Source organism: Lygodium microphyllum, chromosome 30, assembly GCF_053477565.2.
Source record: "Lygodium microphyllum isolate KBCC chromosome 30, Lygodium_microphyllum_v1.1.10, whole genome shotgun sequence".
Lineage (NCBI taxonomy): Eukaryota > Viridiplantae > Streptophyta > Polypodiopsida > Schizaeales > Lygodiaceae > Lygodium > Lygodium microphyllum.
In genome coordinates, this window is record NC_141164.1 from 27,517,162 (window position 1) to 27,544,806 (window position 27,645).

Genomic DNA, 27,645 nt, shown 5'->3' on the forward strand with positions numbered 1-27,645 from the left:
ATCTCATGAGGTTGTTGTGAATTGCTGGAGGTTATCATAATTCACAACGTGGAAATTGTAGTGGGCTAAAACTTCGAGCGTCTCGGACTATATTAGACACGCACACATATGCATGTGTATATATCTATCTCTTTATGTGTGTACATAGAGAGAGACACACATGCATATGTGTGTGTATATATCCATCTCTTTATGTGTGTACATAGAGAGGGACACACGTGCATATGTGTGTGTGCGTAATATATATCACCGTCTGTGTATACATCCAAATATGCACAGGTTGGCGGAGAAGACGAGACCTCACCCACCTTTTATTTCTGGGAAAGCTTCATAGCTTGCATCGCCCGCCCCAAAGCTCTTTGTCTGATCAGGCGTCTCCGAGGTCAGTTTTACTAATCGCAACGGTATCTTTTCCTCCCAGAGAATATTTGCCCATATTCCTGAATTCATTCTATCATCATCATCATCATTATTATTATTATTGTGATTATGGTTATGGTTTACCTGAATCGATATTGGGTTCCCTTGTCTTCTTGTTCGTAATCATCCACGAACTCTTCTTCTTCTTCTTATGATTATGATTGTGTTTACATGAATTGGTTTTGGGTTCCCTTGTCTTCTTGTTTCCAAGTTTCTTGCCCCTTTTGCCCCCTTCTTTGAATCTGATCAGGATTCCAGTATTTTCTAGAATATGCACGTCCCTGGTTGACAATCATTAGCTGAATCCGTGACCCGATTCCAGCCCCTTTCCTGTGTCCTGCAAATGACCTTCCCTCATGGCCTTGCAGATTCCATGGTTGCACCATCCATGATGCGCCTCGCCTTCGTTTGCATCCCCTGTATTTACGGTAAGAAGATCATTGCAGTTCTGACACAGGCAGACATTAAGAGCTTCTCCACATCCTGTCATACAGGGTAAAAGTCCCGTAATATGGTCCCAAACTGAGCTTATGACTGTTAAAAGAAGAATGTAAGGCCTCAAGGGTACAGGACACAGAAGGGCGGGTTTATTCATGCAGAAGGGCAGGCTGCTTGTTTACCATGGCAGCATCCAGTCCTTTAAGCCTTTCCTATGAAAAGCCATCTCCTTTCTGGCAGTTGATCATCTGAGTTATTTGCATGGTTTGTGGAGTTTCCCAGAACGTGTCCATTGAGCAGGTTTTGCCAGTAATCTTGAGCATGGATTCGACTGGGCTCGATGTGCAGTTGCCTATCACTGAGGGCACAACTGACAAAAGTAGGAGGTGCAGCACGGCTGTTGTGGCTATTGATTTGTCACAAGAAGTTTCCTTGAGTGCAGCAGACTGGACTTTACAAAATTACATTGGGACAGGGGACCATCTATTATTGGTTGGCATTCTTGACAAAACCAGTTCAAACTCCATAGAACAGAAATGTAAGGAATCAAAACATGCATCACTAGAAAATTCTTGCATCGATGTCTTACTGATTGCAACAATTTCTTTTACACTTTCAGTAGACGGTTCACTAGTCTGCTGGATTATTGCATATCCATTCTTCTTGATTGTTACTGATAGTTCCGTAGTGATTTCACAGTCAATTGCATTTTTTTAAAATTGGAATTTTTGTTACATGTCTGATGATGTAGTTTCCTTTCTCATGGTCATAGGCACGAATATTCAATACTTACCCAATTTAGCCACTAAAACTCCTGGTGCAATATACATTGCTGCATATATTTGAGTTAGAACCTGTCACAAGTTTGCAATTATGAGATTGTGTGAACACCAATTTAGGATCTGTACCCTCTTTACACTTCCATTTTACCATTAGCTGTGTCTTGCATCTCAACTACAGTTTTTGGGGAAGAGAATAGCTGATCTGAGGACTAAGAAGGAACAAGCACATTCAGATAACTTATCCAAGCACTAGTTTATATATATTAGAACTTGTCTGTTGACAGTCCTGATATGTTCCACCATCAGTTGAGACATTGTATTTAACTTCATGTTTGATGGAATTCTTTGCCTGAGAAAACAGAAGACGGAGCAGAACACGGTACATCTTAAATTGTTAAGATGCATTAATCAATTGTATCTGCTTAGGTTGTAATAACTTTTCAAATGACACAGCTGATGTAGGCGAGGACCATATCGAAGAATCATTCTTCAAGGATTCATGGGTGACGTCTGATTTTGAGAACTGCATATCACCATTTGTGTCAAGATGCTTGGAGAAAGGGGTATATTTGACTTCTGATCTAAGTTTATCGTATTTTTTCCTGTCCAGGTACTTTTATTACTAAAGATAACTGGGTCTTTGGATTTCTCAGATTACTGTTGACATAGAAGTCAAAATGGGAGGCATTGAGTCTGTAGTTGCAGACAAGGGGATTGCTGCAGGTGCCACTTTTCTTATGCTAGACAGGTCTTTTTCTTCATGCCACTCATCACTCATGCACACATGCACATATGCAATGCGTGCATGTCTTGCTGACAATACTTACTATCAATAGATAATCCTCGGTCAATTTGTTCAAAATATAAAAGAGAGATCATTGCACCTTGTGGAAACCTGAAGTTTACTTGCCTTCCGCCTTTTTTTTCCATCCTGATTCATTGTTTTTTACCATTTTGAGGCACCTAAAAGAGACTGACTTCGACAGTCTCTGTTGTTTTTCCACTCCCCTTGGTGACTTTATCTGATTGTTTGGTAGCCAATGTATATTGCCTTGCAACCTGCCTATTCACTCTACAAGCATTTGGAACGGATGAGTAGTGGAGGTGCATGCACTTTGAATTAGCTATATCCATGACCAAATCAAGGCATCCAAGGATTTCATTTACCAAATATGGTATACATAATCTTAAATCTATTCTGGAATAAGACAACCTGTAGGTACATCCAATACTTTGCCCAGCGATTGCATCAAAGGGAGAAGCATGCAGTGAAAGATACTTCGGTAATGATTAAAGAATCACCTGTACCAACTAAAAGGTTTTACCTGCATTGGATCATATTAACCAATGGCACGAAATCGAATTAACTTCCCATGAAAGAAAAATGTACAATCTTGTGTTTGTCCACTGCATCTTTGATTCATGCTGGTAGGATAGGTTTAATACACAAAGACCATAATCTTGAGCCTCTTCAAGACTATGAATTATGGGTTGCATATGCAGCTTTCTAGCCAGATGACATGAGAAGCGGAAATTTACTGCACTAACTCTTGCAAAGCGTATACAGCATTTCAGGCTGAAATGATGAGGATAGGAAGCTAAGAGGAAGCTGCTTTTGGACTCTGTCAAATAATTAGATCACTGCTTCAATCCCTGTTGTGTTCTTTCTCATATTAGGCTTAAAATAATCAAAAGACCTAAGCCTGAAATCTGGAAAGTATAATGGTCAGTTGTAGATTCATTTCCGTGATTGCAAATAATTAGGACTCTTCTTTCTATTCTCCCATTTCCTAAGATGTGCATACATGTTGCAGAAGCTTTTTGTATGCATAATTTGACCAATTTGGCACTGTAACAACTTCCAAACACCTGAATCCTTGGAAGGGACTCTTCAAAAGCTTAATTTAAGTTTAGGTGAGAGAAATGAGGTATTTCGAATGCAATGTTTCCTCTTGGCATGTACGAGAAGACTTGAACTGCTTGGAGAGAGCTGTAAACTCTCTCTCTCTTTCTCTCTCTCATAATAGGTAATTGTATTAATTACGAAAAAAGTACCAAGATTACTTGATTACAAGATATAGGATGGCTCTAGGCCATCGTGCATAAACTCTCTCTCTCTCTCTCTCTCTCGTAATAGGTAATTGTATTAATTATGAAAAAAGTACAAGATTACATGATTACAAGATGTAGGATGGCTCTAGGTCATCGTGCATAAAATTTGAGACATCACAATCAATTGGAGAGTGAAGAGGCAAGAGGAAGCACACCAATCAATGTTCACCAAATGAAAACCTCCAAAGAGGGAAGAGGTTGTATGCCTCATAAAGAGGTTGAGATGGCATTCCACAAATTGCATTAGTCTTAGGGAACACGAAAGTAGCATCAAATAGATCTGAAGGGCATAAATAGCCCCATTGGTAGGGAGAAGAGCATTAGCAATAGTGACTAGTCACACGTGCTCTCTCTCTCTCTCTCTCTCTCTCTAATTCCCCCCCCCTCCCCCCCCCCCCCTCTGTAAGGGCTTTGTAGCTATACCATGCCGTTGCTACCGATTGCACCTATATAGGGAGTAGTAGTGACTCAAAGCCCTGCCTTGTTTCCACTCTACGTGTGATTCCCTATACCCAGTGGTGAACCCTCTTATGTGCGGCGTCACGAGGGTGTAGTCCTGGGATGTGTCTATGTTGTCCCGCTTTTGGATTGAATAATACAAGAGTATACCTTGAGCTCATATCGTGTTACCTTTTCTGTGCCGTGTTGAGTGCGTAACGAGTGCAGGTTTATCACACTTGGTATCAGAGCAACTCTTGCTCGGAGTGAAGGAGTGCTCACGGAAGCAGGAGGAAAGATCCAGTGCCCCGAAGAGATCGAAGTCGTAACGACCCACAGCGCGACGCCCCACGTCGTGTCGCCCCACGTCGCGACGCCCCGCGTCGTAACGCCCCACGTCGCGTCGACCCACGTCGCGACGCCCCCCCGACGCGTCGCCCCGGCGTGACGCCCCAACCTCAACGTCCCACCGTCTGAAGACGTGACGCGGCTTCCCCGCGGCACGACCCACACCACCACCAGCAAAACGCAGCTTCCCCGCGTCGACACCACCACCAACCACATGGAGGAAGAAAGGGAGAACGTCACCCTCCCGACATTAGAGGAGAGGAAGAAGAGTAGGGGACAAGAATGGAGAGTGGCCCAAGAGGAGAAGGTGGCCGGACTAGAAAGACAAATAGATGGTATGTCAGGCATGCTAGAATCAATATGGAGGAACATGCAGATGAAAGAGGAAGAGGAAGAAAGGAGAAAGAAACTAGAAGTAGAGCAGGGCTATAGAGAATGGGTGAGTCAACAACAAGAAGAGGAGAGGAGACACCGAATGCAAGAGGAGATGGATAGAACAGGTAGAGAGGAGTCATCTAGGAGGGCGCAAGATACAAGGAAGGAGAAGGAGAAAGTAGTAGAATTAGGAAGCAAAAAGAAAGACAAAAAGAAGGAGAAGAAGCACCATCGCAAAGAAGAGGAAGATAGCAGTAGTTCAGAAGATGACTATGGAAAATTCAAGATGCCCCAACCCGCCAAGTACAAGGGAGAGAGAGATGGGTTAGTTCTGAAGAAATGGATCGCAGAAGTGGATAGGTACTTAAAGTATTCAAGAATCACCGAAGACAAGAAGGCGGAAGTGGCAGCCATTTACTTGGAGGAGGACGCTGCCAGTTGGTACCTGTTGGAACAGGAGCAGGGCCACACAATCTGTTCATGGGAAGAACTCCAGGAAGAACTGAGGGACTACTTTATTCCGAAGCTGGAGAAATTCAAAGTAAGAGATGAATGGAGGAACCTCAAGCAAGCACAGGGGAAGATGAAAGAGTATGTCAGCAAATATAGGCAAATCATGCTGCAGCTACCAAACATGGATACCGACACTAAGCTACATGGATTTTTGTTTGGAATGCAAGAATGGGCTAGAAGAGATGTGGAGAGGCAAGAGCCAACAAGCTTAGCAGAAGCCATGAGAATGGCCGAACGATTGGTGGACCTGGAAGGCAGAAGAACAGCACAAGGAAATCAAAACAGGTTCAACAACAACTTTAACAACACCTTCAACAACAGCAACTCCTGGAACCAAAGGCCCAATGCTCCTAGAGGGGCATTCACAGATACGAGGAGTCAAAACACCACTAACACCACGGCCGTATCCCAAACAGCATTAGTACCAAGAGGAGCAGCAGGGAGATGGGGAAACAATCACTACAGGCCAACCCCCAGCACATCATATGGACCCGCAGGATCAAACACATCATGGTGGAGACCCCCAGGCCCTTCCACTGGCATCAGATGCTTCAAATGTGGGGGCCCACACTACCAAAACAGATGCCCAATAGAAGACACAGCTTCATCGAGTGGATCAAGGGTGAATGCAGCTTGTGCATATGGAGGAGAAGAACCACAACCACCACGTATCCAGGAAATTCCAAATGGGAGTGAAGAGAGCATGGACCACCCAAGGGTAGGGTCAGTTAGTGCCCAACCCCAATGCATGGCAGCCAGAGTAGCGGCAGTCCACCATCTATACATCAAAGGTCGAATGGGCGAAGGAAACCAACCAATCATGGTGGACACAGGAGCAACCCACAACTTCATGACACCACAGTGTGCAGCCAAGCATGGATTGAAACTATCCAAAGCCCCAGAAGGATTAACAGTAACATTCGCACAAGGAGAAGCCAAGGAAGTAAAACAAGTCTTTGCAGTCCAAGTGGAAGCCGACAAGTGGAAAGCAAAACTCAACTTCTTAGTAATCCCCATGGATGATTTTGAAGTGATATTAGGCTTAGAATTCTATGACAAGTATGTCATTGCAATGTTTGGAAAGGGTGTGAATGAAATGATGCTAGATATGCAAGGAGAAGGCGTCAGAGTACCATGCGAAAGAATGCAGCTACCTGGTAGGACCCCAATCAAGGTACAAATGAAGGAGAACAAGCCAGGAGTATCATGCCAAACAGTAAAACCAGCTGCAAACCAACCAAAGGGCCAGACCCAAAGAGCACCGGTCCAAGGGACCGTCATCAGGCCACGTATTATGACATGCAGTGCAAAGCAAGTCGAGAAATCAGTCAAACAAGGAGAGATGGTCTATCTGTGTATGATCCGGCCAATAGAAGAAGAAGATGGCAAGAAACCCAAACAACAGAAGAAGAACACAGAAGTGGCAGAAATACTTGAAGAATTCAAAGATGTAATGCCAGCCGAACTACCCAAAGGTCTGCCACCCAGACGAGATGTGGATCACAAGATTGAGTTGATTCCAGGGTCGTCTCCACCGGCCCGAGCTCCCTATCGTATGAACCACACTGAGCTCATGGAATTGAAGAAGCAACTACATGAACTAGAAGAACAAGGATTCATCCGCCCTAGCAAATCCCCCTTTGGTGCCCCAGTGTTGTTTGTAAAGAAGAAGGATGGGGGACTTAGACTCTGTGTAGATTATAGGGCTCTTAACAAAATCACCATAAAAAACAAATACCCTATGCCCCTAGTGGAAGACCTATTAGATAGACTGCATGGGGCCAAGCACTTTAGTCGGATTGATCTTAGATCAGGATACCACCAAATCCACATAGCCGAAGAAGATATCCCAAAGATAGCCTTCCGCACCCGATATGGGAGTTTTGAATGGTTAGTATTAGGATTCGGCCTAAGCAATGGGCCAGGCACATTTTGTGGCCTCATGGATGGAATTTTTAGACCGGAGATAGATATCTTTGTCATTATCTACATAGATGACCTCCTAGTCTACAGCAAGACCTTAGAAGAGCACAAGCAACACTTACACCAAGTTTTTGAGAAACTGAGGCAACATCAGCTATACGCCAAGCCGGAAAAGTGTGAATTCGCAGTGAAAGAATTGGAGTTCCTAGGCTTTATTGTAGGAGCAGATGGAATCAAAGTGGACCCTAAGAAAGTGGAAGCTGTCCAAAAATGGCCTGTACTGAAAACCGTAAGAGAAGTGCGGGAGTTCCTAGGCTTCACAGTATTTTGTCGAAGATTCATCAAAGATTACAGCCTCATCACTGCCCCCCTCTCCCACCTCACCAAAGAAGACCACTCGTTTACATGGGGGAACGCGCAACAGGAAGCCTTTGAGCAAATGAAGAAGTGCATGAGCCAAACTCCCATCCTAAGGGTACCGAACTTCACCAAACCCTTTGAAATCTCTACAGATGCATCTGACTATGGCATAGGGGGTGTACTAGTCCAAGAGGGGCACCCCATCGCACATGAGTCAAAGAAATTTACTGATGCTGAAACCAGGTGGAGCACACATGAGAAGGAAATGTTGGCAGTCATCCACTGCCTTAGAAAATGGAGGCACTATGTTCAAGACAAGCATACAATAGTCTTCACCGACAATATCTCCCTCAAATACTTCCAATCCCAACCCAAGTTATCAGCAAAGCAAGCCCGTTGGCTAGACTTCCTAGCCGAATTTGACCTGGAAATTAAGCACAAGCCGGGCTCGACCAACAAAATAGCAGATGCCTTGAGCCGGAAAGCAGATTTAAAAGCTGTCAGTGTGGTCAGCAGCAACTTCATAGAACTCGTCAAAGAGGCCCTAGAGCAAGACAAAGAAATGCACAAGATAATCAAAGATGTGGAAGCAGAGAAGACCCCACACGGAATGTACACCTTAGAGGAAGGTATCCTCTTTTTAGGCAAGAGATTGTATATCCCCAACAATGTGGAATTGAAGAAACTCATACTACATGAAATACATGATGGCAAGATTGGAGGCCACAAAGGGCAAAGCAAAACCTTGGAGGCCCTCAGGAAGCAGTTCTTCTGGCCAAACATGAAGGAAGAAGTAATAGACTACATCAAAACTTGCCCCACTTGCCAGATGGTCAAAGCACCACGATCAAAACCAGCAGGTCTACTACAGCCATTACCAGTACCCAGTCGCCCGTGGGACGTCATCAGCATGGACTTCATTGTGGAACTACCTGAGTCCCATGGGTACACAATCATCTTTGTAGTGGTGGACTATTTTTCCAAACAAGCCCACTTCATCCCAGCCAAACCACCACTAAACGCCAAGGAGGTAGCACGCCTCTTCTTCACACATGTATTCAAACTCCATGGCTTACCGCTGGCGATTGTATCAGATAGAGATGGAAGATTCATGAGCGACATGTGGAAGGAACTCTTCAAGACTCTGGAAACACAATTGAGATTCTCATCATCCTTCCACCCAGAGACAGATGGATAGACAGAACGAGTCAACCAAGGTATCGAAGATTATCTCCGAAGCTATGCCCGAGTAGACCAGAAAGATTGGGCATTGTACCTTGATGTTTTGGAGTTCCACTATAATAGCTCCATACACTCGGCAACCGGGTATACTCCCTTCGAGTTAGCAACAGGAAAAGAAGTCATAACACCATTGGCCTTAGCATCCGGAGCGGCCAAAGTAGAAGATCAAGATGCCGAAGAATTTTTGAAGAAGTGGAGAGACCGCAATGCAGCAGCTAAACAAAGCCTAGAGCAGAGCAAGATCACCATGACAGAGCAAGCAAACAAAAAGAGAAAGGCTGTACTATTCGCCAAAGGAGACATGGTCCTAGTGAGCTCCAAGAATATGTCACTTCCCAAAAACATGACCCCCAAATTCAATCACCGATACTATGGACCCTACCGCATCACCCAAGTGCTGAACGAAGTCACCTACAAGCTGGACCTGCCAGATAGTGTTTGTGTTCATAATGCATTTCATGCTCGTCTTCTGCGCAGGTTCTATCCCGACAACCAATGGGGACGGCGCGTACCAATGCTCCATTCCAACGGTCCCTTCGAAGTAGAAGCCTTCCTCCGACGCCGGGAACAAAGAGGCTTCCCCGAATACCTCACCAAGTGGCGCGGGCGTCCACTCAAGGAGGCCACTTGGATCTCAGAAGCGGAGGCCCGCGAACGCAGAAAGGATGCCTTCGCCCTTTGGCTCGAGGAGAACCCCCCAGCTCCTTCCAACGACCCTTGAGCCTTCCCAGTACTTCAACAATAATGCGGTTCTCAAGCATAGACCCAAACGTGCCCCACTCCTCAAATGTAATCGAGTCGAGGGTGGACCCACATGGTAGCAACAATCTAAAAAGACAACTCCAAATAAATAAGAAGCCCCAATGTCCTAGTGCGGCAGACACTGGCCAGTCTGATAGCATAGACTGTGTTAAGACCCCGCGGTCCTTTAGACCGGCAGACACTGACCAGCTTGATAGAAAAAGCTGCGTTAAGACCCTGGATGAGTCAAATAACAAACGCTACCCTTAGATTGCTGAGGTCAGCAATCCAGTAAGCGGGGGTGAGTGTAAGGGCTTTGTAGCTATACCATGCCGTTGCTACCGATTGCACCTATATAGGGAGTAGTAGTGACTCAAAGCCCTGCCTTGTTTCCACTCTACGTGTGATTCCCTATACCCAGTGGTGAACCCTCTTATGTGCGGCGTCACTAGGGTGTAGTCCTGGGATGTGTCTATGTTGTCCCGCTTTTGGATTGAATAATACAAGAGTATACCTTGAGCTCATATCGTGTTACCTTTTCTGTGCCGTGTTGAGTGCGTAACGAGTGCAGGTTTATCACACCCTCCACCCCCCCCCCCCCCCCCCCCCCGGTGTGTAATGAGTAGTTTTATTATATCAAATCACGGAAAGAATACAAAAGTCACGGCAAAGAAACATAAGAAATTGTTATATGCTAAGGAACCAAATCCTCCCTAGGAAGAAGATCAACATACTAAATGAGATCTAACTGCCAATGTAGAAGACTTTTGAGCCTAGCAATATGTCCTTGGATATCAAAGGTTGAGCAAAAAACAAATGCATTCTAGGTGACCTAGTTGTGCCAACAGCCCCAAAATCTAAGAAAGTGGAACACTGGAGCGGGATATTTTACTCGGCAAAGACCTTGTCAAAGAGACGCATTGACAGCCCAATCACAACTCTCCGAATATCAGACAAGAGGGTCCAAATTTTCCTTGCCAAAGATTAGGAAATAAATCTGTGACGAGGATTCCACATTGGTAATGCAAAAGAAACAATTGTTGCTCGAGATTTGGTGCTTTGAAAGAGCAAAGGCAAGGGAAAGTCTACTGATCAACACTCTCCAAAGAAAGACCTTACATTTAAACCGAGTCTTGTTTAGCTAGCCTTCCATCACAATCATTTTCCACCAAGCCTTAGATTTGTGCAAGCGCCAAACAACATTGGCTTTGGTGACCTTTGATCATGAGATGATACACTTGATTAGCCAAAGCCTTTTCAAGATTGAGCAGGTCCGCAAGTTCCCAATTCAACCAAGGACAATTAGAATCAAGGGTGGGAAAGGGTTGCCTATGCTCCAATACCATGAAATCTAACCCCATAAGTCATGATATTTGCGAGGGATACAAAAAATCTTTCTACCTGTGCAGAAAGACATGAACACATGCCACCTCATTAGAGTGGCATCAACAACAGGCATGCCCGCATGTGCCTTACGATTAACTTTTGGTCGGTTCTCATGTTTCCCCATCCTAGGAGAGTAGCTTTGACACAACCAACAATTCCATTTGAAAATAGTCAACCACCAAGTGATCCTTGTTGGATGCTAGTGTACCTTCTAAAGAACTAGCTTTCATTAGCATACCAAGTGAGTCACCAGAAAAGAGGAGGATGTTGAGAAATGGGCATCAATGTTAAGGATGTGCCACTATGAGGCTTGAAGGATAGTATTACCATCCACGAAATACTTGCATTCAAGGAGTCCTTTTCCTATAACATGAAATGAATGTGCCGAGTAAGATCATTCAAGGTGGTGATAGTCCCAAGATAGAAGTGGAAAAAATAAGCAAGCATGAGTAGGATGATAATTTGTGCCCCTTTGAGACAAACATGGAATGGCTAGGCCTGGGATTTCCAAAATAAACAAACTTAGCCTCCAACTTATGTGAAATCCATTCCAGTAAAAGTACTTCGGTTGAACATCAACACCCAAGGGATACTCTAGATGCACGGTGACATTGCTACAAGGTGTTACCACACCTTGCCATCCCAAGGAATGCAAATCTAATTTAGTGCAATGGACAAGGGAGGATTTGGAAGCATTAATATGGAGGCCGAAGGCATGCCCAAGAAGGTTCCAAACATCCAATGCCTTGCAGAGATTATCCCTTCTACTTTCAGGATCATGAAAGTGTCATCAACCAATGATTGTTCAACAAAATGCTGACCCAAAGGAAGGGATAGACTGGCCAACTGTCCAATGACCACCAAATGGGATAACATGGTGAGGACGGGATGCATAACCAGGGCAAAAAAATAGAGGTCTCAAAGGGCAGCCCTGTCTGATTGAGCATGCAAGGGTAAAGGGCTTAGTGACAATGCTATTCAACATGACCCACAAAGAAGCATCAGTATTGATAGTGCATATCAAATGAGTCATATGCTTGCCAAAACCCATTGTGCATATCAAACGAGTGCCACATCCTGATTGGAGTGCTTTGCATCGTCAACTACCATCTGCGCATTCAATACATCATGCAAAATATTTCTATCCTTGATGAATCCATATTGATGGGGATACACAATATCAGGGAGATGCTTGTGGATACAATCAGCCATCACTTTCGAGAAAACTTTGTACATGGACCCCATCAAAGAGATTGGTCTAAACCTATTGATACGTGGCTGTCAAGGCTTTCACCAATGAGTAGCAGAAGCCTCAAAGAATTCATTAGTTAGGCCGTCCCAACCAAGACTTTTATCCATGGGTAAATGTGATAAGGCATCCATAACCTCATCCTCACAAATATCAACCTCCAAGGCAACATGAATGTCAAGTGAAACTTGATCCCTAATCAAAGACTAAAAATCCGAATGGTCATGGGAAATCTGCTCAATAGGTGAAACCGGTCTATGACTGTTACATTTATGGTGTAATATTGGGGGAACAAGTGCGAGAGAAGATTGTTCGGGAGCCTTGGGCACCCGAATGGGGTCCAGCTCTAAAATAGTATAACTCACCTTAAGGAGACGGCTGGCGGGGGAGAGACACGACTTGGGGAAAGTCTAGCCAGCACTTCCTAGACGTGGTTGGGAGGAGAAACAGAGGCGACTCTCTCGTGCTTTATGACTGATCCTGCCCGACAGGTCTTATTCCCACGCGACCTGCTCAAATTGGAGGAAAGTCGCACTGTTCCTCACGTCTTTTGCTATCACTAAGCTGTAAAGGCCATCGACATCTGCCCTATTACTGTAATCAGGGAAGTACCTCATCTTGTACGCAAATTTCTTATATTTGCTTTCTAATTCCAGTGTATTAATGGAGGGAAAAGAGAGAGAGGGGGTAACCGAAGGCTCTACTTCCGGGGACCATCCTATGGTGGATCCCTATGAAATGGAAATACAAGAAACAATGGAAAGAATTTTTTGCTACACAAGAACAATCCAATGACCTAACTGCTCGTGTGCAAGCACAGGGGGTTCAAATGGAGTTGCTAACTCAAGCACTCACAGAAATAAAATCTCAATTAGCCTTATTACTAGAAAGGGATAAAGGTAAGGTAGAAACCTCAGACATTCCATCTTCATCAAAAGATCTAGATGTGACTATGCGAGACTTTAGGGAACCCCACCAAAAGCTGAGGGATAACCCAATGTTAAAAGATATGAAACCCTCTCAGTTTCATGGGGAGGAAAAGGATAGAAATAAAGATACTATCTTTAATTTCCTCCAAAAATGGGAAGATTTGCATAAATTAAAGAATACTCTACCACATCTTCAGGCGCTAGAGGCTAGTTTAACCTTGGGGCCAAAGACATATAAATGGTGGAGAACTTTAAAGGAGGCAAATAAAATACCTGAAACTTGGGCTCAATTTGAATCGGTATTTTTAAAAGAATTCCTTCCTGAAAATGAAATGGAAAGAAATTGGGAAGATTGGGATTTTGTCAGACAAAAGGGAAGACCTTTGCTGACATATCTCAAGGAGTATCGTGAGATAATCCTCAAATTGGAGGAAATAGATGAATTTCAAAAGACAAGAGGATTCATAAGGGGACTAGATAAGGCCTGTAAAAAGGAAGTGAAAAGGAGTTCACCTAAGACGCTTGAAGAGGCAATTAAATTTGCATTAATCAATGAAGATAATACATCTCCAAGTGCACACACTAGTCTCACTAATACGGAGCCCAAGACTAAGGAATTTGAAGCCTCAAAATTTTTAGGCAAATTTAAAAGGAAAATGCCATTCCTTAAGGGTAAGAAACAAACCTTTGAAAAGAAACAATATGTAAGGCCAAAGTTAAGTCTTGGTAAGGCTAAAAAAGAAAGGTTGTGTTTCAATTGCCTATCCCCTAACCGTGCTGCCTGGAATTGCCCTCAAAGGGCAAAGGGGGAAGATAAAGGAAAGGATAAGGACAAGGGCATGGGAAAAGAGAAACAAATCCATGTAGTGCAGACCCTGGAATTAAAGGGGCATGAAAAGTATAAATCTTTAGAGGTCTCGCACAAGGATGTACAACACAGGTGTTGTATGTCAACTTCTATGTGGCAGCCTACTTTTGGGCTACATGATTTAGTTAGAGTGCATGGATTGATAGTTGAAAAGAGGGTTAGAGTCATGATTGATGACTCTGCCACCCATAACTTCATAAATTATGCACTTGTCAAAAAATTGAAACTTCCCCAACAAAAGAGTGGGCATCAATATGTTGTTCGTATGATGCAAGGTCAGGATAATAAAATATGGGATACAATGGCATCCAATTTGAAAATTGAGATCCAAGGATATAAAGATAAACTTGATTTTCAAATTATGAATACGGAAAGAGCCGATATTGCTTTAGGGAGGGAGTGGCACTGGGGATTGGAACCATCCTTAAAGCGTAGTTATCATCACAATACACTGGAATTTGAAAGGGATGGTAAGACTTTTGTGATTCAAGGTGAACATGAAGTATTTGATAACCCTTTGATGTGTTCCATTGAAGTTTAGAAGCTGATAATGAAGGAAGCTTGTGAGGTATATATGTTATGGTCCCTTCATGTATAAGACACTTTTACTTTTTGTAATATAAAGCAATAATTTTCTTATGTTTGTGAGTTGAATGTAAGTAATGAATTAAGTGGTTTGTTAGATGAATTTAAAGATGTGTTTCCTTTTGATTTACCAAGTGGCCTTCCACCAGATAGGGGTGAGGTAAATCACCTAATTGACATAGATAGGGATACACACTCTATTTCTAAACCACCTTATAAGCTAAGTGAAACACATCATCAAGAAGTTGAAAGACAAATTAAGGATTACCTTGATAAAGGATTTATACAACCCAACAATTCACCTTGGGCTTCACCAATTTTATTGGTAAAGAAAAAAGATGGTTCTATGCGACTTTGTGTTGATTATAGAGCACTTAATAAAATAACGGTGAAGAATAAATTTCCTATGCCCAGAATGGAAGATATTTTTGATCAATTACAAGGGGCAAAATTCTTCACAAAGATTGACTTAAGATCAGGCTATCACCAAGTAAGAATTAAGGCATAGGATGTTCCTAAGACAGCATTTCGTACTATGGGCATTACGATTTTTTGGTGATGCCTTTTGGCCTCACTAATGCACCAACTACTTTTATGAAGCTGATGAATAGTGTGTTACGGCCCTATCTAGGACACTTTGTAGTAGTCTTCTTGGATGATATCTTGATCTTTAGTAAATCAAGAGAAGAACATTTGGAACACTTACGATTAGTATTCCAATTGTTAAGAACGCATTCCCTTTATGCGAAGAAAACTAAATGTGAATTCTTCGCACAAGAGGTCAAATATTTGGGGCATATTATCTCGAAAGAGGGAATCAAGATGGATCCAGAAAAAGTAAGGGCAATTATTGAATGGCCATCTCCAAGGAACCTGGAAGAGCTGCAGATCTTCCTAGGTTTATCTAGATTTTATCGTAGATTCATTCGAGATTGTGCCAAGATAGCTGTTCCAATGACGGACCAACTTAAAGGGAAAGGGAAGAGCTTTAATTGGGGAACAAACCAAAATGAAAGTTTTAAAAAACTTAAGGTAGCTATTGCTACAGCTCCAGTACTACTAATTGTGGATCCCAATAAACCATTCGTGGTTGAAGCTGATGCCAGTGATAGGGCAGTAGGCGCGGTCTTATTACAAGAAGGTCGACCAATTGCTTTTGAAAGCAAAAAATTAGACCGTGCAAAACGGAATTATTCAGTTTATGAGAGGGAGCTGTATGCAATAGTACATGCAATGAAGAAATGGAGGCACTATCTGTACGGTGCCAAACTTTTGATCTTGTTCGATCATGAAAGCATTAAGTGGCTTAATGACCAACCGGATCTACAAGGGCGTAAAGCCAGATGGGCTGAACTCCTCCAAGAGTTCGACTACGAAATAAGGTATAGAAAGGGAAAGTACAATATAGTGGCTAATGCACTCAGCAGAATGCCCATCATAAATGAATTGAGTTTTACTCAGTTTACTTCCGATTTACTTGAATCCTTAAAAGAGAAATGCCAGGTTGATCCGGCATATTCCAACATATGGGAAGCAATAGAAAATGGGGATCCCTATGGAAGGGCCTCCACTTAGGAAGGAATATTTGAGGATGTTCAACAAGGAAATGGAGCATCAGGGGTTGATCAAATGGGATTTAAGTGGAAGAATTGGTTATTTACTCTACAAGGGTAGGGTATGTGTCCCGAAAGATGAAGAAATAAGGCGACCGATACTCTTTGAGTGTCATGATACCCCTAGTGCCGGACATATAGGAGTTAATAAGATTTATAGTCTTATTAAAAGGCAGTTCTATTGGCCTAGAATGAATAAGGACGTCCTTGACTATGTGGTCAAATGTAATAAATGCTAGGTTAATAAAGTTGAAAGATTGAAAATGGGAGGACTTCTCTACCCATTAGAGATTCCTTCGGGAAAATGGAAGAGTATCTCCATGGACTTTATTGTCGCGTTACCTAGAACACAGAGGGGACACGACTCTGTGTGGGTGATTGGAGCTAGGTTAACCAAAATGGCTAGGTTTATTCCAACTTCAACTGATGTTAAAACACCAGAATTGGCTAGATTGTTCATAGAGAACATATACCGATTGTATGGCTTTCCGGAAAATATAGTTTCTGATCGAGATAGAAAATTTGATAGTCAATTTTGGTGTGTTGTATTTAGGACGTTGGATACTAAACTTAGCATGAGTACGGCGGAGCACCCGCAAACTGATGGGCAAACTGAAAGGGTTAACCAAATCCTTGAAGATATGCTCAGAGTATATGCAAGTAAAAGGCAAACTAATTGGGAAGAGTATCTACCGATAGGAGAGTTTGCATATAATAGTGCCAAGCACTCTTCCACTGGATATAGTCCATTTATGCTAATGTATGGGTTTCAGCTCAGAGCTCCTCATGTAGTAGGACTGCATAAGGAAAAGGTTCAGGCAGCCAATGACTTTTTGGAGGATATGAGTAATATGCTGAAATTTGCTCAAGAAAATATTAAGAAAGCTCAAAATCGAGCAAGAGCTAATACAGATCCTCATCGAAGAGACATCTCCTTTGAGGAAGGAGAATTGGTCTATCTTAAGGTGCCTGAATAAACTAAAACCATGAAAACTGGACGATGTCCAAAGCTTTCATCTAGGTATTGTGGTCCTTTCACAATACTTAAGAGGGTGGGGAAAACGGCTTACAAGCTCCAACTACCTGTTGGTAGTAAAACACATTCAGTTTTTCATGTAAGTAAGCTAAGAAAGAAACTGGGTGATATAGATAATCTAATCTTAAATGATAACATTGAGGAGCTATTAGATGACCAATCTAATCCACATGAACCGGAAAGAATTTTAAATGTTCGTAACAGACGAACAAGGAATACTATTTATCAAGAATATTTGGTCAAATGGAAAGATTGTTCAGAAGAAAGCTCAATATGGGAGCGAGTAAGTACTTTAAGGAAAAGGTTTCCCAATTTATAGTTGGACCTTCCAAGTATCGTTTTCGAGGACGAAACCGATTCCTAAGGGGGAGGAAATGCTACATTTATGGTGTAATATTGGGGAAACAAGTGCAAGAGAAGACTGTTCGGGGGCCTTGGGCACCCGAATGGGGTCAAGGGGAGTCTAGGAAGTGAGTGAGCTCTAAAATAGTATAACTCACCTTAAGGAGACGGCTGGCGGGGGAGAGACACGACTTGGGGAAAGTCTAGCCAGCACTTCCTAGACGTGGCTAGGAGGAGAAATAGAGACGACTCTCTCGTGCTTTATAACTGATAACAGAGGGGGTACTTATGAGAAGTCTCCCGCATCTAATACTGACCGGCATCTAACAGTGACTCACATAAAGCGGTAGTTCCTTCAATTAACACCTGGTCTTTTCTCACACACACACAAAGAGAGACCTCACTCCCTCGCTTAACACCAGATTGGCCTTGAAGACCAGCGTCCCTCTCGGTATTTCTTTATCAATTAAAAGATGAAAAGTTACAAAAATCAAATGTTCCAAAATACATAACCTGTGAACAATTGGTTTTCATATTTTCTAAGTAAATGCCAGTTGCATAAGGACACTACATCATGACCAGAACATCCCTTTTAGGAAAGCATTTTCTGTGACCATAACTCGATTCATGTGCAGAATTGCAGTCTGCTGAACTCTGTATTTACTGTTCTTACTGTCCAGCATATCTAGAACAACATCCCTTTTAGGAAAGCATTTTCTGTGACCATAACTCAATGATTCATGTGCAGAATTGCAGTCTGCAGAACTCTGTATTTACTGTTCTTACTGTCCAGCATATCCAAAACAACATCCCTTTTACCCTACATCATTCCAGCAGTAAAACAGTCCCACAAACAGTATTAAATCAGAGGTGAAAAACCTTGTTCCTGTGTGGCATGGTCATTACTTTCTTTAGTTCCTGAATTGGAAAAGCCAATAGCTGCTCTTGAACCTGGACAGTGAGGCTCTTGCCTCAGCAGAAGTGCAAAGAAAACACAGAATTGTACCTTTGATGGAATCAGCCCATCATGCAGAGCATTTCCTCTGAGAACAGAGAGAGAGTTGACCAGCGGGAGCAAGCTCTACCTCCGTACATGAGTCAGAGACGACGAAGTACTCTCCATAGCTGATGTACTGCAGCAGTCTACTCTCAACTCCTCAAAACTTCATTCTCAGATCTGCCCTTATGCCTATTACGTTTTTTTTTAATGCTCTCTTTCTCTCTTTTGGGAATTTGTGCCACATGGCATACTTGTAACAATTTTCCTGTTTAAACCTTCCGGTCTAAAATTCTCCATGATCAGTGCAAAATTTGGCCTTGGCACAGACCAGAGAATGAATCCTCGTGCAAAAACAAAGATAATGACGCGAACAGATTCTGGGGTCCAAAAATAGTAACTCCCTAAATTCTAGGGATGGTGACCCCTGCATTCCTCAAGTTGTTCTGAGCAACTTTTATCAACCACATCAAAAAGTGTAATGTGGCTTACGGTGACTTTTATTTCGTGAGCATTCTCACATGTGCATCTTCTGTCTTGGCCAGGTTTATTGTTTTGCACCATCTTTAGTGGCTAAACACACAGTCCCAAACCACTGGCATTCTGTTTTTCAGTGCCCATTCAATATGGAACTGGTCCTAAGGCTCAGACAAACCATTAGTCCAATTTGTCCCAATGGCTGCCTCTTCTGGCCATGCAAAGATCCTGGCTTGATCCAAGAGAACTCTGGGGGTAAAAAGCAACAACAACTAAAGAAAAGAAAAATAAAATATTTATATATAAGTAAATAAAGAAAGCAACTGCAAAAAGTATCACCACCTGGTGACAATAGGAGCCTGCATAGAATCAAGAAGTTCAAGAAAATAACTTTTGCAAATATGCACAATGGTCTATGGATCTATAACCATTTGATTCTCTGCATGCTGAAGGCTAACATGTTTTCTTGAGCTGGTGATGCATGCAAACCTTGAAAGAATTTATGAGACCATGGCAAGAAGAGTCTTGCAAATTCTCAGTTACAGTTTTCAGTTTAGCCTGCTGATTGGATCTCAACTGAAATCGCTGAATAGGATCAACCAACCTTGCAGCCAACGGAAGTAGAAACGCATCATTCAGACCCCTATTGCGTGTGGATTGCCCGATTACCTGCTGGTCTACACCATGCTGTCCCTCTCTCTCTCTTTATCTGTGCATAGATTTGTCTCTGTAGCCCCATGTGACTGCAGGTTGACGTCAGCAGGTCGATGGGGTTGTGGATGTTTGCATGTTTGCATTTGTAACCGCACAAACTTGCACAAGGCCTGTGCGGAACTGAGGACTATGCACCTGCAAACCACATGCATGACTGGTGTGATTTGTTATTACAAATACCCTTGTGTATTGCTCTGCAGGTCGTCATTGCAAGTTTGTTACACATGCCAAAACTGTCACGTTGAGGTCAGCACTGTGGGTCTGCTTTGTTTCAGGTTTATTCGCTTGTCTGCAGGGTTGCATCTACCTATGAACGACCTTGTGTAGGGATAGTGCCTGTCTGTAAGGCTGCACTTATTGATTCATGCTCTTGTCCACCTCCAAACATGCCCTAATTCTGCAGTCGCCTCTCTCTCTCTTCTGAAACATGGCCGAGATGCAGCTGGCATTGATCATCCAGTCTTGCCAAGGGGAATCTTGGTCCAAAGGGGGAAAGGGCTGCATGGAATGCAAGGAGGTTGAAAGAGTGTCCAATATATGACTACAGCCTTGGGGAAGGTGAAAGTAGCACTGTACTGGGCGGAAAGACATGACAGCTGTGCTTTGTGGGTAGAAGAGTGTCACCAACTTTACATAAAAAGTCCAAGCTTGTGATTTCCAATATATGAACTTGTCCGTGATTCATGACGAAATCCAGTCCATCAGCATTTTAGATAGACATGCATTCCCAAAAGATAGCCCAATTGTTTGCAAATAGTGCCTTTAGGCACAACTTCGCTTTGCCATCCCAAGGCTTGAAGATGTCTTTTAGTGCAATTGATAAGAGCTGATTTAGAGGCATTAATGCAAAGCCCCGAAGCAAGGGCAAACAAGTGCCATGTATCCAATGCTCTTTGTATATTATCATTCTCATGGTTAGCTTTGAGAAACATGAAGGTATCATCCGCCAAAGCTTGGCCAACCAACTACTTGTGTAAAGGAAGAGAGAGGCCGACCACTTTGTCATTAGCCACTAAGCTAGAAAACATCGTCAAAATGGGATGGGTAGCCAAAGCAAAGAATAGAGGACACTATGGATAACCCTGCCTAACAAATTGGCAATCAGGAAAGAGAGCACCCTCCTTCCAAGAGTGCAACATATTTCTTGTCATCCGAACCTGCTGACATAAAGTTGTCAAAGGTGCAGCCAATTGAGTTGCATAGGTCTCAAAGTACTCGTAAGTAATACCATCCCACCCAGGGCTCTTATCTTTAGGCAAATGCAACAAAACTTCCATCACTTCATCTTGTGTTATGTCTACATCCAACATATTGGCAACACTTGTTCTTCAACCAAGCGACAATCTCATGGAGATAGAAAGCAAAAGGGAATCTTGCAACAAATTCATCAAAAAGAGAATGTGCCAAAGCTAGAAGTTGCTTGGCAGCTTGCAATCTTTGTCTGCGGAGGGTAGCATGTATTCCATGTTGCTTATTAGCGACCGTTTGCACATTACATATCAATAGATCAAGAGAGATTACCCTTTGAGATGTATGATCCAATGAAAAATAATGCAATAACAGTTGCATATAGCTATCAAATATCTCATGCCAGAGGAAACAGGAATTAAAACGCAAGGGCAGCTTGCTTAAAAGACATAGAAAAGGATGGATGGGGTGCTCATGCATCTCAAGCACCAAGGGGAAGTAATTGGAAAGAACATAGCCTTGCAGAACCCGGATTTCCAAAACCTTAGGCAAGAAGGAATCATCCTGCATAACATAGATCCGATCTAGGCAGCTCCAGGTTTCCAAGTGCTATGCTGAATGAAAGGTATAACCATGGTCAAGGGGGGGTAACCAAGACCAGAGATCCTGTTTCAACATGGCTGATGCAAAAGCATTCCAATCTTGGCATTGAGGCTCATCCATTAATCCATGTCTGTATATCAAATGTGATGTCTCTCTCTTTTTTTCGTAATGAAGTGGCTACCCTAGTGGTAAGTCACTTGTTTTTTATTAACCCACTTGATGTGGGTTCACTTCTCCCTTTTTGTAACACCTATACTAAATGAGAGTACAGAATGTAGGAGTTGAACTGAAGACCTTGTGGTCACCACCCTGTTCAACTTAACCAACTGAGCTACACCCACTTAGCCTATGCTCTCTCTCTCTCTCTCTCAATATCAATCAATCTTACTAATCGGTGTTTGATTAGGGTTTCCCTAATCAGGGTTGGTTAGAATTTTGGCTAAATTGGCAAATTAGGACCTGTTAATGTTGAATTGGATATTGCATGGGATTGTGCAGCAATAATTGGGCATGCATGCAGTGTTTCATAGATATACATTCACTATTTGGGTTGAGATCAGCATGGTGATGTAGGTGGGTAGCTATTGAAGTGCATTTGGGACATTTTGTGGTGTGAAATGGCACTTTTGGTGGGAGCAACTGTGGGCAAATGTCTAGTGGCAAATTTGGGAATGATTTGCAGCAGCTAATATGATGGATTTGCAATGGGGCATTGTTTGGTGAATCAAATGTGCTCAGTCACCATCAAAGTCCATCCTGAATGATGATCAACTCAGTGTGTGCGATTCGTAATGCTCTTTGACAATCATAACAAAAGACCGCAAGTGTGCCATGCTTTGGGGCCAATCAGTGCCATTGCAATTGAGCAGGAGCATTGTAGCTCCCCTGTTTAGAGTGCTGTCTTTTCTGATGTACTGTCTTCACTTCTTTGCGTTTGCAAGTGAATGCATTATTGCCTTGGTTGGTATGAAAGCATGGTTTCACGACATATGGTTGGAATCTGAATGGAAGACATTTCATGCAAAGAAATTTGATGACAACTATGAGTGTAACTTTTAATTTTCCAATCCTTATGACAATTTGATAGGGCTAAAGGTCCAATCTTTGCCCATTTGGAGATGATTCATTCCAAGACAATATATTTGTCGTGGTGTGTACACAATGTGGAGTGTGTTTAGTTGCGACTTCTTGCTTCATAACATCCCTTGTATACCAACAAATCATCGAACTCCATATGTATCAAAGTGATCCAAAAGGCTGCATTGCACACCAAATTGTCTTAAGTATGATCTCATTGGTTAGCTGAAGATCATAGGAGCAAGCATGGCATTACACAACCCCTTCAGCATTTCATATCTTACATAAAGTGAACGTGAGTCACAGAATATATACATAGAAGCTCTATGATGACTCCACATTGCTTACAAATGAGCAGATGAATACTACATAAGACGCTACCAGTGAGCTGTCATGTGACATGTCACATCACATCAATTTGTTTCACTTATGCATATCACAACCCTGATCCTGACAAAAGATAAGAGGTCAATTGTCATCCTCACAAATCTCACACAGAACTTTAATCACATCATACTGTGCGACAGTTCAAACATCTCATCCCCATCACATCATAGTTTGTCACAAGACAGTTAGGTTAGGGTTTCTGAGTCACAGTAGGATTACGGATTCTCATTAATGTACTAAACAGGAAAAAAACCCTGGTCAATATTGATGTACAACATGTACCAAAAAACCTAGTCCCTACACTGTAAATCCTACTGCACTCACAGCATTCCTAAATTATTCTTAAATTTTGCTATAGAATGAGGTGTTTCAAAATTTCCACTTCTAATTACTTGAGTTCCAAGTGTAGTCAGTTATACTACAACACATCAGGATAATCTTGAAGAAAGACCTCATCAAACCACTTCCACATGTGACATACATTGCACAAGGTTTAGTCTTTGTGTGATAAAACAATATCTGGCTACAAAATCTCCTCAGGCTCTTCCACCTTAAATTATTGGCTCAACAACCCTTGAGTAGTTTCAACAAACTCACATGGAAAGCAATATGTACACTCCAATACTTTGGAAGTGCTACACTTGAATGCAATATTATTAAGAGTAAATCTTAAAAGGTCCATAGTCTTTATTGGACACCCTAGGATGTTGCCTTTCTTTCCCATAAAGCCTCTAGCCTTTTCATACTTCTAGGAGTACCCAACCACCATTTTTCACGTTTAGCTAGTGTTCATGTTTGTCTGCATGTTTCTTCTGCTTTTCCTATGTTCTAGCAATAGCTTACTTGACCTTGTCAAATGCCGAAGTGGCATTCTTTACAAACTAACCAGCATCAAAGATTTCATCTTTTTTCCTGAAATAGGCACATTTTGTTTTGTGAAACAATGTTTTGATTAAGTTAATTTTCATGTGTCTGCATGGGTGCATGAGCGCCGCAAACACCCCACCACCACACACACACACACACACCCCACAACCACCCACCCACGCACCCCACCCTCCTCCCAAACATACACCCACACATACTTTTCTATTAGCATTTTGACTGCAACTAGTTTTGGTTTGTATGTATCTTTTTCAGGCTTCAGCTAAACCAGTTTTGGTGTGTATGTATCTTTTTTAAGGCTTCAGCTAAACGAACTGGTTTATTTTCTTACCAGAAGTTTGAATTTGGAGAAAGGAAAGCAAAACAACCTAGCTTGCAAGGTCTATCAAATGACACACGATAATGAGGTTATTGTATTACATGAAGTTGAGCAGCAGAAGAGTTCAAAAGCAGCATCTTTATCAGATAATGAAATTGAGATATTTGATGAAGAAGCCAATGCATTCTCCATGTCTACTGACCTTGAAACTGATTACTTTACAATCAACCTTGAAGACTCAAGTTTGCTAGCAGGTCCTTCAATTGCATTCAGTAGATTTAAAAATACTGTGAATCTGAAAGCATTGTGAGAGTTTAACAAGATCATTCTGATTCATCTTTTTCAAAGTAGAAATATTATTCCTTTGGATTCTGTTCTATCACATTTGACCTTACTCATTCTAGATAATTCATAACTCTTTTGTTACCCCTATAGAGGTTATCTAATTAAAGAATGATTAGATGTACAAGTGGAAATCTAGCCAGCTGTTCTATGACTTTGGACATTCAAAATACTTCATGCCTCTCTCAACATTTGGTCGACGCATGCTTGTCCGATTTCTTTAGCAAGCGGTTGATCTTAGTGTGCTTAGCTCTAGATAAGAGAGATTAACGATGCTGATTTATAGCATATTTGATGTAAATTTATCCAACCCATCCCCATTACATACCAATTATTGTGCTGAAGTACAAGGTTATTAACCATGGAAACATCAGATGAAAACAGGGTGACAACCAAACCCAAGAGACAATGTTGGGTGGGACAGCATATTAAAAAATATTTAAAAATGTAGTATGTAACTTTTTACGCATTTGTAAGTACGGTATGAAAGATGAATTTGAACTTTAAAACCATGAGCATTGTGGGTGTTGTGAGATGTAGAGAGGATCGAAGCTTAGCTTAGAGTGCAGTAGACATTGTGGAGAGTGAAGCACGACACCCAATGCAATAGACTGAAAGAGTGTGATCTGAAAGTACAAAGTACAACCCTTAAACCTTAGGGTTGTAGGGGGTGTTCACACCTGAATACAGTGAGTGTCCATAAGTGTGTGACATAAGCACATACGAAATAAGACTTAAGTCTGGGGGAAAAAACCTCTCGTATCGAGAGTAAAAAGTGCCCAGTGTCCTACTGATCATTGACACTCCTCTGTGAGCATAGGCGTGAGTGAAAACCCAACAAACCCCCCTGGAGTGAAGAGTGATCAAAAGTACAAGGATCATCCGCCACCAAAGGAGATCAAATTTAAAGCATTGCAAAATGCTTCAAATTTGTCACGAGGAAGAGCTTTGGTGAAGATGTCTACCACATTACTGGTGGTGGGACAATAGACAAGGCTGATATCTGTATGTAGTTTCTCTTTGACAAAGTGATAATGTATCTCAATGTGTTTCGTGCGTGCATGAAACACTGGGTTCCGTGCCACTGCAATGGCACTCTCATTATCAATGAACAAAGGAGTAGGGTCCGTAATAGATACATCTAGATCAACTAGCAAGCGTCTAATCCATACACATTCAATTGTGGTAGTGAAAGCTGCCTTGTATTCAACTTTACATGATGATGTGGCAACAATGGATTGTTTCTTGCTAAGCCAAGATATACAAGATGAGCCAAGAAAGAAACAATTGCCACTAGTGGAGTGATGTGAATCATAATCACCAGCCCAATCAGAATCACTGTAAGCATGTAACTGCAGTGATCCCCCCTTGGCGTAAACCAATCCAAGAGATCTTGTACCCTGCAAGTGACGAAAGACATGCTTAATAGCTTGCCAATGTGACATGCGTGGCTGATGCATATATCTACTCAGGGCTGAAACTGCAAACTGTATGTTTGGCCTAGTGTTGCACAGGTAAATAAGACATCCAACTGCTGGAGCATATGTGTGTATATCAAACAAAACACTGTCATCATGTAATGACAGCTTTAGTCCAGGTTCCATTGGTGTACAGATTGTCTTGCAATCCTGTAAGCCAAACTTCTCAAGAAGTTTACCAATGTATTTGATAGCAAATGTGAGATGGAGAGAGGATCGAAACTCAGCTCAGAGTGCAGTAGATAGTGTGGAGAGTGAAGCACAACACCCAATGTAATAGATTGAACGAGTGTGATTTGAAAGTACAAAGTACAACCCTTAAACCTTAGGGTTGTAGGGGGTGTTCACATCCAAACACGATAAGTGCCCGTAAGTGTGTGACATAAGCATATACGAAATAAGACTAAGTCTGGGGAAAAAAACCTCTCGTACCGAGAGTAAAAAGTGCCCCAGTGTCCTATTGATCACCGACACTCCTTTGTGAGCGTAGGCGTAAGTGAAAACCCAACAAGTGTGTTCCACTTAAAGAAGTGTGTGTGTGTGTGAGGGAAAATGTAAGAGTTGATACATGTATATGTGTGATAGAGTGCCCATGTGAGCAGCACCCAATTGTTTGGTTATCGCTTTTCCCAACCCTGACAAGGGGACACATCCCCTCACCATCCCCTTGTAAGGGACATGAATCGGGGCCTTCCTCTAGTTTGGAACATGACCTTGAGAGTCTTCCATTTTAAGATGATGTTTCAGCATCTTGGGACCCAATCCCCTCCATCCTCTATAACTATTGTATTATCAATGGGTCTCATGCATTTTTTGATACGTCATTTAATACATGATTGTCAACATCTTGCTCTCTTACATTTGATGAGTTCTTACTTTTTTCTTTTGAAGGTAAGTGTCCTTTGTCTTCCAATGTCTAGTCCGTTGGGTGCCTGGAGGACTGCATTCTGCTTCCTCCACAGAGCAGCCCTTTTCCTCGCCATTGACACCCTTGCCTGAAAGACTGCATTTTGCTTCCTTCATTGTGCAAATCTCTTCTAGTTGTTGCCACCTGATCAGCTAGGATAGTATAGATATCTTTGAGCTCCGCTCCATTGTATCAACATGATTCACTGTTCACCATTCCTCATTCTGTGTTTCTAAGTTTCCTTGTCTTAGTGTTTGTTGTACACTCTATATTTCTCCCTGCAAACCCTACTATTTCTTGATATTGTATTAGAGCATACCATTTCATCCCTTGACATGGTATCAAAGCAGAGGTGCTCAAAGAGCTAAAGCTTCTCTTCGTTAGAGAAGACGAAGAAAGATTTGACGGATCAGCAACACTTCCAAATTCCAAATTATTTCCATTGCATTATTTGGGAGATACCATTATATTATTCTCCCTTCCATCCTCCCTTTACAGGTTTGACACACCGATGCTATGGCTTCTCCAAAGATAGAAGGGCGGACGTGTTAGCAAACATGGATCTTGAGCA

The 27,645-nt window shown here is 42.2% G+C and overlaps 1 protein-coding gene across 5 annotated transcripts in view; it reads left to right on the forward strand.

The window, feature by feature from the left end:
• The first annotated feature begins 201 nt into the window (after window positions 1-201).
• LOC148009644 (uncharacterized) overlaps window positions 202-27,645 on the forward strand; it is a 44,483-nt gene continuing 17,039 nt past the window's right edge. Inside the window, exons 1-5 of one of the 5 annotated variants that reach the window (XM_087673484.1) lie at window positions 202-382; window positions 789-1,396; window positions 2,094-2,203; window positions 2,294-2,388; window positions 24,363-24,601. In XM_087673484.1, coding sequence (XP_087529610.1) covers window positions 1,120-1,396; window positions 2,094-2,203; window positions 2,294-2,388; window positions 24,363-24,601 — 721 coding nt within the window. In that variant the 5' untranslated portion in view covers window positions 202-382; window positions 789-1,119. Of the gene's footprint in view, window positions 405-788; window positions 1,397-2,093; window positions 2,204-2,293; window positions 2,389-24,362; window positions 24,602-27,645 lie in introns of all 5 variants that reach the window. The other 4 variants (XM_087673481.1, XM_087673480.1, XM_087673483.1 and 1 more) reach the window with 4 other exon arrangements.